At 37.0% G+C, this 17,996-nt stretch overlaps 1 protein-coding gene across 3 annotated transcripts; it reads left to right on the top strand.

Moving 5' to 3' along the window:
• Positions 1–977: 977 nt before the first annotated feature.
• Positions 978–16,377, top strand: adipor1a (adiponectin receptor 1a). 3 transcript variants are annotated; one of them, XM_036559403.1, is made up of 9 exons: positions 978–1,110; positions 10,963–11,042; positions 11,121–11,329; positions 11,436–11,552; positions 11,650–11,821; positions 13,757–13,943; positions 14,048–14,235; positions 15,274–15,467; positions 16,109–16,377. In XM_036559403.1, the coding sequence occupies exons 3-9, from the start codon at positions 11,186–11,188 to the stop codon at positions 16,235–16,237; spliced, it is 1,131 nt and encodes a 376-aa protein (XP_036415296.1). In that variant the 5' UTR covers positions 978–1,110; positions 10,963–11,042; positions 11,121–11,185; the 3' UTR covers positions 16,238–16,377. The 3 variants fall into 3 exon arrangements, with proteins under 3 accessions (XP_036415296.1, XP_036415297.1, XP_036415295.1); XM_036559404.1 differs by having other exon boundaries at positions 11,118–11,329; positions 11,439–11,552; XM_036559402.1 differs by having other exon boundaries at positions 11,118–11,329.
• Positions 16,378–17,996: the final 1,619 nt, after the last annotated feature.

Genomic DNA, 17,996 nt, shown 5'->3' with positions numbered 1-17,996 from the left:
ACATTTACAAGTAAACACATGGGAAATGAGAGGTTTTGCCCTTTTCATGCCTATGCTTGCTTCTTTTTTTGATAAGGTTTAGGGATTGTGCTGCAAATTTATAACATTTGGTTTTGAGATAGGAGAGCTCCATCTTGAAAGAGAGAAATGAAAAAGAGTTTTTGGAAAGCCCATAACCACCTGCTTGGCAAATATGACCAACCAGGCTCACAGATACTGCCTGTATTTCTTTCAAAAAACATTTAAACACTTTTTTCCCCAAACACTATTTCCTTTGTGTTTTATCTGAAATTATTGTTAACTAAGCTAAAAATTCATACATTTTATTTAGTACATTATACATTATTTTTAATACATTATAGAATTTGTCCATAATGCTTGGTAAAAAAATAGTGAAAAACTCTCATCTGAAAGATCTGTAATAGTGAGAGACTAAACATATTTTTATACAATATATAACTCATTAAATTCTTATTGTCATTTTAATTGTCTGAGGTATTTTAGTAACAAAATGTAGTATCATGTTATAAAATATATTTTTGAAAACCTACCTACCTCCTTTATTTGTACATTATTTTGTCTTTTTGGCCCATGGCCCCCCACAAACATTTCACTTCGGCCCTGCAAGATAAAAAGTTTGGACTCCCCTGTTATGGATGTATTGCCCAGCATTATAGGATCTCAAATAGTATTATAGATTTTTTAAAGACAAGATAATACAAAAATATCAATTATCTTGAATGATTAGTAAACTAAATGACTTCTGATTACAGTATGGCTGTAGATGTAGTCATTTTTTCCATCCCTTTCCTGGAAAATATCATATCCCAGTATAGGTCAATTGATATTCAAAATTTGACAACGTCTCATTTTAGCTCCGTGATCTTGGACTCGGTTTTTGATCGCAGTAGGATTTATCCGTGTTACCAGCAGAGGGAGCTGCTCTGTTATTTGTTTACAGCTAAGAGGCAGCAGCTGAAAGTGGTTGCCTGGCATTAGCAGTAGGTCGAGTAGCGTTCTCCTTTCGACATAGTGCTGTGCGGTGGCGGTTCAGTTTGTTGTAAGAACAGAACAGCATCAGATTTCTTGCACCACTACTTTGGGCGCTAGGTAAGTTAGTAAAGCCGCTTGCAGGCAGATAAGCTTCTTAGTAATTTTCTGTTGATGTGTAGCCGTTAACGTTCGTTACATGCTTCGTATCTTTAGTACTTTAGCTAGCTAACGCTAGCTACAGAAATCACTTCTCAGTATAGCCAGCAGAAGAAGGCATACCCGACTGTATTGTTAGGTTAGCTAGCTTTGTTGTCATGCGAACCAGCTGAAACAATTGGATGTGGAAGCTAAATTAGGTGGTTTTAGGCGAACACCGCTTATTTGATATGCTGGTTCGTTTCATTGTAAAGCATGGTAGTACTGAGGGAAGCGGCACTTAGCCAATGCATAATCAGCTAGCTAACCAAATAAAGGGTAACCTAGGTAGCTTAGCTAGTTAGCTTAGATAGCTGAGGAGTCAAGTTGTTTGGCGTTTACAAAGTGGACACATCATGCACAGTACTTCACAATAGCTTAATGACTTAAAACCTGACGGTCAGTAGCTAGCAGTGGTATTTTTTCGCAGTTCCCCTGTGGTTATGTAGTCCTAAGTTGTTTATTGTGCTAGCCTGGTAGCCAGGTAATGCTAATCGGGGCTCCAAGCATGAAATGATGGAACCCTATTTTAATTGTTAGGATTCTTCACCGCTAAAACGAATCGTGCAGACAAAACCGTAAATTCGTAACCTACAGATGCGAAACTTGGTCAATAGGTAGTAGTCCCTCCCGCTACTCAGACGCTCAGCCCAGTCGGCCAGATGTGGCGCTATAGCGAAGCTCGAAAGTTTTTGGGTCATATATCTTGCGCCGTGTGTCATAGACACAAAATTCTTTTTTCTCCTGTTGGGCAGTTGCATCAGCTGAACGCAGGTTCGCTCGTAGCCTACTACTACGTTCAAGTTTACGAGCTACTACCATTTAACTGATTGCACCAACTTAGCTACGTAGTTTCAGCTAGGTTTAAGTTTTAACTTTCTGTCGCAAACAAACGGTTATAATGGCTGGTTGATTTGATCGATGGGAAACGTGGAAGAAAACGAAATGCGTCTCGGTTTGTTTCGGCAGCCAGTTCTGTGGGATAAATTACACCCCTTTGATCAATTTCGATTTCGTCATTCGGAGATCACAGACCTCTTAGCAGCAGATTTGCAACACGGCACAGACAGGAACGGATCCATGAGTCCTACTTTGTGTCTGGCACTGAGATATTTTGCTACAGACCACTTGTCAGGATAAGGCACCCTCTCATGTTTTTGCTAAATAGTTGTTACAGCCATGAAAATGTATTGCAAAAACACAATTGCACCAAGTATATATTTCTAAAATATTTCAAAATTGTGTACATGGAAGGAAAGTTACTAAAGGATGCTTTTTAAGGCAGTCCATCTGCCAGGAAATGCACCCTCTCTCAGATCTAGCAAGTGTTGTCTATGAAACCTGCCTGTGTGTTACATATTGGTCACAAGTATGTATTACTAAAAATGTATTATTGTTGTACAACCAGGAAGCAAGTTACAGGGGATTCCTTTTAGTGCAATCCACTTGCCAGAAAATGCACCCCTTCTTAAATCTGTTCACGTTCATGATATTTATACAGGAAATACATATTGGTTCCAAATATGTGTGGCGACAAACGTTTCACAGTTGTGTCAACAAAAAGAAAATTACAAAGGGATGCCTTTTAAGGGAGTCCACCTGCCAGGAAATGCACCCCCCTCTTATATCTGGCTACATGGTTATTGCGTCCATGGAACTTAAACAGGTATCACATGCATGAAAGCATATAATTGTAGAAGGATGCCATTTAAGGCAGTCCATCTGCCAGAAAATGCACCCCCTCTTAAATCTGGCTACATTATTACTTTCATGGCAGTTCTATAAGTATCACATATTGGTCCCAAACATGTGATAATATATAACAATTCCATAGTTGGGTCACCAGAAAGTCACAGGGGGATGCCTTTTAGAGCAGTCCACTTGCCAGAAAACACACCCCCTCTTAAGCCTGGCTACATTATTGTTACATCCATGATATTTATACAGGTAATGTGTATTGGCCCTATTGGATGTATTACATACATGATACTTATACAGACATGATAGTAATGCAGATAATACAGATAATACTAATATATAAATACATTGAGATTACTGATCATGTAAGCTCCTGCTTTGTTGGAGTGTAAGACCGGACATTTGTGTGTGTGTGTGTGTGGCTTTATGTCTGAGGGTTGTGAAAGGTTTCTTGAGAAGGACACTCTGACATGAGATAAGGACTTGTTTATGCCCATCTTTAGCAGCCTATGGTACTTCAGGTGGAACTGGATATTTCCGTCAGCATATAACTGGGTGACAGATGACCATTTCGGAACATGCAAGGCTTTTGGACTGACTGAGAGCGTATCTTACTGATGTCATTAAGATGTGCAAGACACTGTCTTTGTTGATTGAGTCTCACTAATGACACTTTGTTCAAAATTAGGTTTCTGAACCACCCCATGTCTGCTTGTCTAAGTGCCATATAATTTGTAATAAGCTATAACTGCTTTGGCCAAGTCTTTTTTCTTTTTATGTTTATGTAAACCCGAAAAACTTTTTTACCTTTTAAATTTTGTAATCTATTCTACTGTTACAACCCAGTTTCCTAAAAAGTTAGGACGCTGTGCAAAATGTAAATAAAAGCAGCATGCAAAGATGTGCAAATGATTTAAACCCTACATTTAATTGGAAATAGTACAAAGACAACGTGTCAAATGTTGAAACTGAGAAATTTCATTGTTTTTTGAAAAAAAATGCGCATTTTGAATTTGATACCAGCAACATGTTTTCAAAAAAGTTGGAACGGGGCAACAAAAGACGGGTCAAGTTGTGGAATGCTAAAACACCTGGTGGAACATCTCACTACTAATTAGATTGATAGATAACAGGTCAGTAACATGACTGGGTATAAAAGCAGCATCGCAGGGAGGCCAAAAGCAAAGATGTGAAAGACTGCATGGGCAAATTCAAGAATAATGTTTCTCAATGTAAAATAGCAAAGAACTTGGGTTATTTTATCATCTGTGATACATACAATCATTAAAAGATTCAGAGAATCTGGAGAAATCTCTGTATGCAAGGGGCAATGCTGAATGCCAGTAGTGCACAATTATAGTGCAATAGTGCAATATTAGTGCACATGACATGGGTGACTCACAAATGTGAAGGCATCGTTAATGCTGAACGATATATACAGGTTTTGGAGTAGAGATGAAACAGTTACCGGTTTCACGGTAAACTGCGGTAAAATTAATGACGGTTAGTAGTACCGTTTGAACTTTAAAGTATCGTTAAAACCGCAGTCGATTGCCGCGGTGTGGAAAAACTCGGAGATTCGGAGATATTTCAGCCAAGTCTGATGTTTGGTCATACTTTGGGTTTTATAAGAATGCAGAAGGAAAGCTAATTGGATGATGACCACCCTGTCTGCAGAACATGCCGAAAGAAAATAGCAGCGAAAGGGGTCAACACATCAAACCTTACGAGTCATCTTCACGACCACCACCCACTACTTTTTAAAGAATGCAAGGTTAACTTTAACGTAGAAGTCTGTGGGGACTTTGAAATAGAAGAAATGTCCTGGTTTGTGTGGTTTAACTTATGCTTATGGTTCGTTAATAATATAAAATGAAGCTGAGAAGAGAATAACAAATCACTCAGTGTCCCCTACATAGTGCGCTACTGTTCAAACAAACATGATCATCATTAACAAGCAGTTGAGTTTTAAATAGGGAATTTGTAACCTATTGTTGATGTTGATTATAGATGACTTAGTTGAACATTTCATGCACTCTTTGGGTGAAGGATTTGCTATTTCATGATCCACAAAGTGCACTACATAGGGAAGATAGTGTGCTTTGAGACGGGACCTTGCACGAGTAAACGCTGTGTGCTGCTTTTATGAAGAGTTTCAGAGATTAAACTTTAGGAGTGTTTCTGCCACAGCTCAGATGCATGTTAATTTTAAGTTATGTTTTAGTTTTAAAATGCTTTTAGAGGAGCAGCTCACAGCACGGTCACGCAATTCCTCTGTGATTTTGTTTTTAGTTTTTCCTGGTGCACTGTATTGATTAGGGGTACAGCGCCACAACGGCACAATAATGCTGCAATTGCAGTTAGGAAAGAAATCCCCCGAGTGCAACACTTCTTAGAAGTAGTAGTTTTCCATTAAGACCCACCTCGGAGTTGGTCGAGATTTAATTCTCTATGCAGGGAAATCCCTAGTTATTGTAATTAATAATAATAATAATAATAATAATAATTATAATAATAAAAATAATAACAGTAATAATAGTACATTTGCTATTCTTTTGTTTACAGAGTATTACAAGTATTGTAAGTAATACAAAAGTAATACTAAAAATGTGACCTTATTTTTTAATGTTTATACAAACAAAAAGTGCATATTGCTGCCAGTTCTATTTGTGTTAATATAAAAGTTGGTGAAACGAGTTTGTTTGTGTATCAGTATTTATTTTTTTATTTATTTTACTTTTCAACACATTTGAACAATATTGCGATAATACCGATAACCATGATAATTTTGGTCATGATAATCGTGATATGAAATTTTAATATCGTTTCATCTCCATTTTGGAGCAACATGCTGCCATCCAGACGACGTCTTTTTCAGGGAAGGACTTGCTTATTTCAGCAAGTTGTTGTCAAAGATTTACACATCTTTGCGATCTGTTTTCTCATTTCCAAAAAAAGTGTCCCAACGTTTTTGGAAATGAGGTTGTATAATTCAAAGTGTGGCCTTCTGTTTTTATTTTTTGGGGGTATATTGCATCACAGAAATTATGAATTGGTGTTTTTCATAAATTTCTTTTAATTATCTCAATTATGCTGTTTTAAATTACCCAACAATGTATTAATTTGGCCGTACTGATTTTATAGCCATTCAACATCCGAATATTTTGTAAAGTATGCAGTCCTTTTCATATTTCCCACAAATATAGATCTGAGATTTTTTGGCTGACAAACTGGTTGTATAAGAGGAATAACTGTTCGAGTATTATTATGCTATATATTTGCTGGTCACATTACAATGTTCCTTTGGTCAAATCTCAAAGACCTTTTTGAAAAATAAACACTGTTTGGTTTGCAGTCTTTGATGGTGTCTCTTAAAAGATGTTTACTAGAATAACTGATCAACTTCAAGATGCCAGAATACTGTTAGTAGTGTTTTAAAATAAAAAGAAGTAAAGGTTTCATACTAGGTGGGTAAAAAAGTGGGTATTATCAGATACTTTCTATTAACATGTGCAGAGATAAAGCAGTGCAATTTCAGGCCATCCATCCAACAACCTGACATACTTTTAATTATCTTAAAATAATTCAATACAATTTCAAATAAACTTATTTACAGCTAGATTTAAGAAGGGATGCATTTTCTGCCAAGTGGACTGCATAAAAAGGCACTTATAAAACATTTTTCTGTGGACACAACTATATATTTTTAATAGTAGATATTCAGGACCAATATGTAGTAACTGTATAAATATCATGAATGCAATAACAATGAAGCCAGATATGACGGTGCATTTCCTGGCAGTTGGACTGCCTTTAAAGGCACCCCCCTATAACTTTATTCCTGTTGACCTAACTATATAATGTTTTGAGTACTATATATTTAGGGCCAAATATGTATTACCTGATGTAGTAGTAGTAGTAGTAATAGTAATAATAATAATATAGTCAGATTTAAGAATGGGTGCATTACCTGGCACGTGGGCTGACTTAAATGGCATTCTTCTGTAACTTACTATTTAGTGACATAAGCATGACATGTTTTCAGGCCCACATATTTGGGACCAACATGTGATACCTGTGAAGTTTCTTGAATGCTGTAGCCATGTAGTCAGATTTAAGAGGGAGTGCATTTTCTGGCAGGTGGACTGCCTTAAAGGCACCCTTCTATAACTTTCTTTTATTGACCCAAGCATGAAATACTTTTAGTCCCACATATTTTTGACCAACATGATACATGTGCACGTTTCATGGATGCAATAACCATGTAGCCAGATATAAGATGGGGTGCGTTTCCTGGCAGGTGGACTGCCTTAAAAGGCATCCCTCTGTAAATTTCTTTTTGTTAACACAACTTTGAAATGTTTGTCATCATGCATACATGGGATCAATATGTATTACCTGTATAAATAACATGAATATAATAGCAATGTAAACAGATTTCAGAAAGGGTGTATTTTCTGGCAGCCTCTGTAACTAATGTTCTGTTTACACAATACATTTTTATTAAAATATATTTGTGACCAATATGTAAGACCTTTGCAAGTTTCCTAGATGCAACAACACTGTAGCCAGATCTGAGAGAGGGTGCTTTTCCTGGTGGATGGACTTCCCTAAAATGCACACAATTTTTAAATATTTTAATAATATACACTTAGTGTCAGCATGTGTTTTCTGCAATATTTTTTATGGCTGTTAACAACAATTTTGCAAAAATATGACAGGGTGCATTTTCTGGCAAGCAGTCTGCCATTCCTACTGAAAAGACCCATAGAAACCCTTAAGTGTTTCTGTTGGTCCCTGATGGTTTTGTTATGTGTTTTGGCTATTTTAATGGGTTGATATCACAATGTAAATGATAATCATGATTTAACAGGTGACTAATGGCGGATTTTAAATGCATTTGATGGTTTCCTAATGGGATCTAAAGGTGTTCTACAGGAGACTTGTGGTCTCTATTGGAAACCATTCAGGTTTTAATCCTAATGGTTTGTGGTGGTCCTTTTTCAGCAGAGACATAAAACATTCCCCTATTACTTTTATTTCTTTTGAGTCGATTATGAAAGGATTTTAGCAGTATATATTTGCAAACAGCATGTACCTGTGCAAGTTACATGACAGCAATACCAGTGTATCTAGATTCATAATGGATTGCGTTTCTTCAGAATTTTTTCTTTACAACTCTCTGCCTTTTTTGTAAGATTTCTATGAAGATTTCTGAGTTATAAGCGTGCTAAGTCTAAAGAAATTAAACCAGATTGGTGAGAAACACAATGCGAGTATGTGAGATTCATATGTATGGTTCATTGTCAAGGAATAGCAGCATGCAAGTTTCATTGCATTGGAGGTGAATGCAGACTACAGTGTCACTGAACAAGCAAGCAACAGTGTATGTTGGCTACATTATCCTTTATTATTATTTAAGTCACTGTAGAAGACGCTCTGGGCTGTGTGCACTGTGTAAAACGGTGATTTACTTTATTGTTGATTGAAAGGAATGTGATCCTTTGCATGTTCTTCTAGTCGATTTAAGTGAAAGCGATTTACCGCCACTGTTACTGCCAGTTTTGTAAGCAAATGAGACGACAGCTACATTCTCAGACAGTCTAGTCTGTGGAGTGACTTTGAGGCAGAAAGATATCCTGGGAAGTTGCTCGGAGACCCATGCAGATATTAAAACCAGAAATGTGGTGGAACGGTGTATTGGTGTCCATAACAAGTGTTGGGCCTGCTAGCAGAAAGGCGATTATCAGAAATTGAATTTAAAATTTATTGAGCTTTTATGCAGAACTAGGCATTTTCTTAAGGTAATACAGTGCTTGCAAGGCAAGAAAGTAATAATTTTATACATTTCTGCAACAAGCTTGACATTGTGAACAAGTGAAAAAGCAAAGCATTTATAGGTTAATATAGGTAATATGCATTGTAAACTTGTTAGATTGATAAAATATAATTTATTTATGTATGTAGTTAATATAAAAAAGAATGAGAATAAATTTAATTTTAAAAGGCACACTTAGTTTAACTTAGGTTAATAATAATAGTAGCTGTTGAATGTTAAGCAAGTACTTGCATTTGTAGCACACTCATGCCGTCTAACGGAGAAATGTCCGAGCTACCATCATCAAATTATATTTCTTAATATGCTTGTATGTAGAAGCCTTTATATAATGATTTGTGTAGGGCACACTACATAGGGAGTAAACAGCCATTTGACATTAAGCTTATATTTTGCCCAGCTGTGTTCAAGCTGTTATTGTAGCGCAAATACAGGCTAAGGATGACATTGTATACAAAGCTCAACTATAGTCAGTGTTTGCAAATATGCGCTACAGATCAGATAGAGCCAGTAAAAGTAATATTCTCTACAAATGTGCGACAGTGATGCGCATGTGTGGTGCAAATTGGGCAGGGGACACAGATCAGATAACGGCAGTGGTGTCCTTTATTAGGATCTATGAGGCTGATGTCATGTTCGAAAGAATATGGCTGCCATCGGCCAGTCAGATTTAAGCAGGTTTTTGACAGCCTTAGAATTGGCAGATCACCACGAAACTTGAAATGCATCTCCAAGTATGGGCTCTATACTACCAACTGAAGTATGACAGATATCGACCATTGGGGGTGCTTCTGAAATTTTAAAACACTGAAATGAGCAAATGTCTTATACCATTCAGGTGATAAGCATGCAGTTAGGATCAAATAATGCACTAAAGTGAGCTTAACAACTTAGTCAGTGCGTTGTTGGAAAAAAACACACTTTGGAGTGCGCAAATAAATAATTATCAAAAAAGTTGACTTTTTAACACATCTGTAACATGTCATTAGTCCATCTGGACAGAGTTTTTACAACTCCATTATCTGGAACTCTCACATACATTGTCTGAATGAGACCAAAATTGGTACAGTCATACATAGGCTAAATCATACTCCGTGAAAGCATGCCAATTGTGGTCTAAATCAACCCCCAGGGGGGTGCTACAATATGGAATCATATATAAATAATATAACATATCTTTTCCTCAGTTTAAATGAAAGAAATGCAAATGGTGAGACATACTTGTCTTCAGTCTGTACAGCCATGCCCACAGATGTTTGACTAAATTGTACAGGCAATCAAACATTGAGATATATATATATATATATATATATATATATATATATATATATATATATATATATATATATATATAGCAGCGCTACAGCAATAATTCCACATGTTGAACATTTTTGCAAATTCATAAAACAGTAATTTCCTACACATCTTCCAAAAAAATAAGCAATATTGCTCCATTGTTTGTCACACTCTGTACAAGCTAAAAGTGAAGTAATTTTATTGGACCATGTATGTCATTTACAACCAAAGTTACCAAATTGGTTTATTAAGTATTATTTGCATCTCATCTTATTGACTCACAAGTCAAATTGAGAAATTTATAAAATCACAAGTACCAATAAGTAGACCAGGTAGACCAAAAAAAGCACTTTTTGGTTTAAAGTCTTTCATACTATGAGCATGTCAAAGATGAAGTCCAATTACTGCAGAATGTCAAAGTAAATGGCAACCAAAGTTACCAAATCAGCTCATTTGTTCCACGTCTGACTCACTCATGAGTCAAGTTTAACACATTACAAAATTGCCATTACCCATAAGTGTACTAAAAAACGGCCGATTTTGGTTCAAAATCTGTTGTGCTATAAACATATAAAGGTGAAGTCCATTTACTGCAGGATTTTAACATAACCGGCACTCAAAATTACTAAAACAGTTCATTAAGTTAGTAGTTTGCACTCCTTCCAAATGATTCATGAGCCAGATTCAACACATCAAAATATGACCAAAAGTAGACCAAAAAACAGTAGATTCTTGTTTAAAGCCTATTAGACTGTAAGCAAAGTAACTAGCAGCCAAAATCACTTATTTAGTGTTTTCACTCCATCTGATCGACTGATGAGTCAAATTCAACACATTATAAAATTAACATTACCAAAGGCTGGTTTATATGTAATATGTCATGCACTAAAAACATATTGAACAATAACGTCAAATGTGTAATACATGTCTTATTTGCATTTTAGGGCTGAATGCAAAACCAGAAGGAGGGAAGAACAGGGTGGCACATCTAGACCCACCTCTTTGTCAGAACACCTGTCAAAAGGTAACCTGTCTCTTTTAGTGCTTTTGTCATGAATTTGAATTAGCTTTAACTGAACAGTCTGTTTTGCTTTATCAGCAGTGATTCAAAGTGCCAGGCGCCAGTGAGAGACAACAGTCCTGGACGGGTCGCAGGGCAGTCTACTTATGTCAGGCCGAAACGGGTCTGCCAACGATGCAGACTGCCGAATCTCAGAGGAATGCCATGTCCCAGCCGATGTGGAGCTGATGGAACTAGGACCCCTTTTGGAGGAGCCAGGGCCCTTGGCGGCTAACACACTCTTATCAGAGGTAAGCAAATGTTTTATTATATGCTGTAAATTGATACCATATTCCTTTGTTGTTATGAACTGATGAGAAATGACTTACATGCTGCTTCATGAATGGTAATTATCAGCAGGGGTCAAGTGGTCTCGCAGTTGAGGACAATGATGACGATGAGGTGGGTGAGGTTCTTACTCTTCCCCTGCAGGCTCATCATGCTATGGAAAAGATGGAAGAGTTTGTTCACAAGGTATGATCTTTAAATAAGACTTCAGGTCAAGGTAAAATTACTGATAAATCTATCATGTAGGTAGCATGAAGTTTTTCTGCTATTGGCTATTCTGCAGGTTTGGGAGGGCCGCTGGAGGGTTATTCCTTTTCACGTTTTACCAGAGTGGCTTAAGGACAATGACTACCTCCTGCATGGACATCGGCCGCCCATGCCGTCCTTCCGTGCCTGCTTTGGGAGCATTTTCAGGATCCACACAGAGACTGGGAATATTTGGACCCATTTGCTTGGTGGGTTGGAATTACAAGTTTTGACCTAGAGAGCAGCTCCTGATGTTATGAACCTCATGCATATATTCATTGCACTGAAAAAGAACCTGCTCCAGTTACAGTGATGGTGAACAAAACCTCAGGTGTACTTAGAACATGTTTTTCCAGAAGAAGCCTTTAGACAAGCCGAAATGATCATTTCGATGGTTATTAATGACATCCACATTCAGAAATGCACTGCTTTGTGATTCAGTAAAGCTGTCAATTATAGTACAACCTCATTACCAAAAAAGTTGGGACACTGTGCAAAATGTAAATAAAAACAGAATGCATAGATGTGCAAATCATTTACTGTAAAAACTAAAAGACAACATATCAAGGAGATTGTATTGTTTATTGAAAAATGTATGCCCATTTTGAATTTGATGCCAGCACGTTTGGGACAGGGGCGTGTTTACCATTGTGTTGCGTCACCTCTTCTTTTAACAGCACTCTGTAAGCTTTTTGGAACTGAGGAGACCAACTGTTGTAGTTTTGAAAGTTAAATGTTTTCCCATTTTGCTTAATATAAGATTTCAGCTGCTCAACAGTTTGGGGTCTCCTTAGTCATATTTTTCATAATACATAATGCAGCAAATGTTTTTAATGGATGACAGGTTTTTGGAAGTGTTCCTGTGCCCATGCAGTGATTTCCGCCACAGAATTGTCTGTTTTCAATGCAGTGCAGCCTGAGGGCCCGAAGATCATGGCCAGTCTGTGTCGGTTTTCGGTCCCTTGCATACAGAGAGTTGTCTGGATTCTCTAAACCTTTTAATGATGATATGTATCGTAGATGATGATTATCCCCAAGTTCTTTGCTATTTGACATTGAGATGTTATTTTTGAACTTTTGCACTATTTGCCCACATACTCTTTCACAGAATGGTGAACCCCTGCCCATCGTTACTTCTGAAAGATTTTCTAGAATGCTCTTTTTATACCCAGTCATGTTACTGACCTTTTGCCAGCTAACCTAATTAGTTGTGAGATGTTCCTCTAGGTGTAGCATTACAAGTCTTTTGTTGCCCCTGTCACAACTTTTTGCAATAACAAATAACAAGCAATAACAAACTATGCATAACCTTTCAGAATCTTAAGCACTTTATTGGACAAAGATAAACAAAGAAGCCTTTTGAAACGACTTCATTTATAAATAAGGACAATAAAACATTGAGTGTGTCTGTCAGGCTCTGTTTCTTTCTGCAAGAGTAGTAGGAGAATTAAAATTATTCATTATCATGCAAACTGCCAGATCTTCACTGCTGATTTACTGAGAAGTTGAATTTTAAACAATGTTGGTTCTTTAAGCAACCTCTTATTGACCAGGGTATATTTTGGTTTGTCCATCTGAATTTACACGACCAAATCGTAAGGCAAATTATTCAGTAACTGCATGAAATAACTGTGAATTTGTGAACTGTGTTTTATGATCATACACATTGTTATATTCTTACAATTTACTGCTGAAAGCCAAAAATCTTAGACACTCTTTGTATACAGATATATATTTACAGAGCATATCACTGGAGAGACACCATCTGTTTATAGTTTATAGCCCTGATTTGTGGAAAAATGGGTCAACTTTCAGTAGGCAAAAAAAAAAATGAGAGTTCAGCTTCTTTTATTATAAGGGTTTAAAATTACATTGCCCATCTATTTGACCTGAAAGAAGACAGTTACAGCTCTCATGACACCCACCTTTTGAGTGTAGCTTATCAAATATGAAAGTTATGAGGAATATGCCGAAGTGCGTTTTGGAACCACCGGTGGTTCCAAGGAGTTGAAAAGGTTAACAGCACTACAATTCACATGTGATGATTATTTCTTTTTCTGGCAAAAGATTACTGTAAGTCTCACAAAGTCTTATTTTTGCCTTGCGTTCCACCCCTTATCTCAATTGCATGCATGTTCCCTCAGGGTTGATCTTGTTCCTGTGTCTGGGGACTCTCACCATGCTGAGACCAAACATGTACTTCATGGCCCCCCTGCAGGAGAAAGTGGTGTTTGGAATGTTCTTCTTGGGAGCAGTGCTTTGCCTCAGCTTCTCTTGGCTTTTTCACACGGTCTACTGCCACTCTGAGAAAGTCTCCCGCACCTTCTCCAAGTATTTCACCGTTCTGTAACCAGAAATATATTTATGTTAGAAGGTGATTGCATATGACTAAATTTTGTATCCCTCGTTCTCTCTCTGTTCCTTTTCTTCCTTAGGCTAGACTACTCTGGTATTGCTCTGCTGATCATGGGCTCATTTGTACCCTGGCTCTACTACTCATTCTACTGCTCTCCCCAGCCCCGCCTCATCTACCTCACAATTGTCTGTGTGCTGGGCATTGCTGCCATCATTGTGGCCCAGTGGGATCGCTTTTCCACACCTCGACACAGACCCACACGAGCAGGCATGTTCCATTTGGTTCAGTCAGGGCCAGGTTTCCTAAATGCATCATAACACAGTGTGTGTCATTGTGAAAGCTAGTATTGTCTTAGACATTTCTAACAAACAGTTGAAGGGGACTTCCACTGATGATTCAAAATGTCTTCATAATGATTAGTAATTGAGCCCCACCAATGAAAAATTTTATATTTTACATTAAACAGCTAAACTATGCTTTATTTACATTTTATTTTAAATACGGTGCATCAAACAATGCCATACCATGCTTGTATAATTTTTACAAAAAAAGTCACCCATACTGTTTTTGTCGATAGGGCTCAAGTGTTAATTTGTAATTAATTTGTTAAGATGTTAAAAAAAGAGATATTAAATACTCCATTATAGAGAAACCCTCAGAGTCTGAATTGTTCACGTGTGTGTGTACAAGACAACACGACCAGAACTAACTGGCAGTAAATGGCAGCGTTCAAGCCTCAAGCCAGAAACATTCTTAGACCTTCAGTCCTGTTAGGTTTTTAACCCAGATTAGGTTTAAGGGAAAAAAAATAGTTGAATTGAAGAAATATTTAGAAGAATGTACATTAAAGACATTAGAATGCTACAAAGCACCAGAATAAAATCTAATACACTGTACAATATATGTATTTTCAAATAACATTAGCGCTGTAATGTTGTCAGCCAGGGGGGCTGCCCCATTAATAGCCCTGCTGTTATTAAAATTCAGCTGAACTGAAAGGGCCCCCCTTCCTGTTTGTGCTCAAAAGCAGTGTCATGTTTATTTGTAGTTCAGCTAAATCTCCACAGTTATGGCTTAGCAAAATGTCTTTTTTTTTTTTCTGCATTTTCACATTTATACCATGACACTTTTTTAGATATTGATTGAACACGAGTTCTTATCTATCTCTTACTTAAACAAGGGTCAAATAGACAGAGTATGATCTATGCATCAATACTTGAAGGATTCATTACTGCATTTGTTGAGTTGTAATAGCTTTGATCTAATGAGTGCTTTAAATATTCTGAGAATCTTATCCTCTCACAGGAGTATTCATGGGCCTAGGACTGAGTGGTATAGTCCCCACAATGCACTTCACAATTGAGGAAGGCTTTGTCAAAGCCACTACAGTGGGACAGATGGGCTGGTTCTACTTAATGGGCGCCATGTACATCACAGGCGCTGGGCTGTATGCTGCTAGAATTCCTGAGCGCTACTTCCCCGGCAAGTGTGATATTTGGGTGAGATTTGACTTTCTTAATCATGAAAATGCTCTTGTCTTATAACGTGAGGTTATCACAATGATGACATTTTGCAAGGTAGTCGTAATACTGTGAAATTAATCTGTATTAAAGCACACATTCACATACCGGTATGACCAACCGTTTGTGTTTTCTGTAAACTGATTGTGATGTTTGTGACATCAGAATTTAGATAAATGTTATGCACTGCAAATAATTGATAAAAGAACAATATGGTTAGTGTAATGAAAAGACATCATCCAGTCTTGGGTTTGTTTCACACACATGTGGTGTGAGTGATGTGGAAGGTGTTTTGTTTTTTTTTAATAAATATATAAAATCTGGTGCTCGTCTAAACCCATCAGGTTTCACATGCACAGCCTATTTTAAAGTTGTCAAAGGTATACAAATGCACCATGCTCTTCTACAGATTTTTTTTTTTAAATAATTGATGTGAATATTTATCCATTTAAAAAAATATATATATATATATATATATAGCTGAAACGCTCCACAGCACTAATGCTGCCACATCACTCCTGTCTCATCGAGAAGGTATGTGTGAAACATGCCTTAATGTCAGTTGTAGTGCATGTTTATGATGCTTGCTTTGCTCACACTTGTCTTTCTCTTCTGTGTAGTTTCATTCCCACCAGATATTCCATGTGCTTGTGGTGGCAGCAGCTTTTATCCATTTCTATGGGGTGTCTAACTTGCAGGAGTTCCGCTATGGGCTTGAGGGAGGCTGCACTGATGATACCCTCCTCTGAGACTTCTGATCCCACCAGCGTTCCCCCTGAAGAGCTGGAAAACAAGAACACCAGTAGCCCCTTTCTCATCCTTTGGTTTCATGTTAAAATTCGATCACTCACACACATACATTTTTTATATATATATATATAATAATTTTATTGATAAATCCTTTATCCTTCACCCTATTCATATAATCCTGTGGGGGATGTTTTGAAGATTGCTCGTGTGACAATACAAAGCCTCTCCAAGTCAAGGATGTGTATTGCTCTTTCTTAGAGTGTGTTTTGAGTAAAGTGTATAAAGCTGAATAAATATTTCAAAGTATTACCCTGACATCATCAAACACTAAACTAAATGCAATATTTGTGGTTTATTTTTATTCTAGTGCACTTTTAACCAACCAAGCTGTAGAGCAGCCTTCCCCATACTAATTGCCCAGTTTTTTTTTTTGTTTTTTTTTAAATGAATTAATAGAATTATGTCTGTATGTTTTGCTTGAATCATACAGACTAAAGAACGCACAATGGGCAAATGGGCAGGGGAGGCAGTATGGTGTAATTAGTTGAGTCTTCTCACTTGACCCTCTTTTGTTCCCCCGCCCCTACCTTTAGTACCAGGTCAAATGGTAAAGTTAACAGAAATGTTGTTGCACATTACTATTTAATATTAAGAATTTAAAACAAACTACTGCCTGGGTGTAAAATCAGGCATGCAGTATGTAAAATATGTACTTCTAGAATTCCTGTGCCTTAGGCCAGTGGAAATAGTTTTATGTAGATTGGCCAAAACTGCAGTCTGGTAATCTTTGTTAGTCTCAAACATAGGCAGACATTTTCTTTAATTCCTAATCACTTTAAGGGTCAGCTTTTTTTTGAGGACTCTTCTCAAACTGCTGTTTATTTAAACTAGTATTTAATCCTTTTTGAATACACTGACTGTGACTTTATTACAGTCTAAAGACTAAACAGTTTGTGTTCATTTGTTGTGTTCTTTGTGGAAGTGATAAATCATACATTTCACAACTGTTAAATGTTATAATAAATATTTATGAATGTTTTAATGTTTTAAATGTGATTGATTTGTGTGGAGTTGTCCAGTTGGGAGAAGGACATGCAGGGATAAGGCTGTTGCATGGAGCAAACGTTAAGATATTATTATAAGCAGTAGTATTAAAGATTATTTTCTGGTGAGATCTTTTTAATAAAGGTAAGAAAAAAACAGAACAACGACAACAACAGGGCGTACGTTTATCAGGCATCCCAGAGAAATAACACTGAAGATCTGGCCGTGCTAGTTCATATAATCCTTCTCAATTCTGTCTAAAAGGCATGAACTTTCTAATCAGTTTTCACTGATTAAAAACACATTTAGCTTGTTATTCAGTGTTCTCGTTAGTCATTATTGTTAGTTCTTAATTATTGTGTTTGTAGATATTGTAGTTTTTAGCCTTTTAGTCTTAGCTTGGTTATGTTAGCTAGTCAGTTAGCTAGCTATATTTACTACTTAGTCTTTCAAATTTAGTCTTTCAAGTTTAGTTTTTCAAATTGTTAAGCATTTTTGAATTTAGCTTTTTCGGGTTCAGAACAATGGGTCCGGTGTGTGCTTACTACGGATGTAAAAGCAGTATTGGATTGCACGCATTTCTCACTGGTTCTGCACTGGTCAGGCAGTGGTTACACATGATCGGTCTGCATCCCAGTACCAACACTCATCAGGATGCATGTTTGCGCACACTCTGATGAGGGCAGCTTCGACAGCTTAATTGAGGTGAAACTT

The sequence above is a fragment of the Colossoma macropomum genome, unplaced genomic scaffold (assembly GCF_904425465.1).
Source record: "Colossoma macropomum unplaced genomic scaffold, Colossoma_macropomum, whole genome shotgun sequence".
Taxonomy (NCBI): Eukaryota; Metazoa; Chordata; class Actinopteri; order Characiformes; family Serrasalmidae; genus Colossoma; species Colossoma macropomum.
This window is presented reverse-complemented; position numbering and strand designations above follow the sequence as displayed.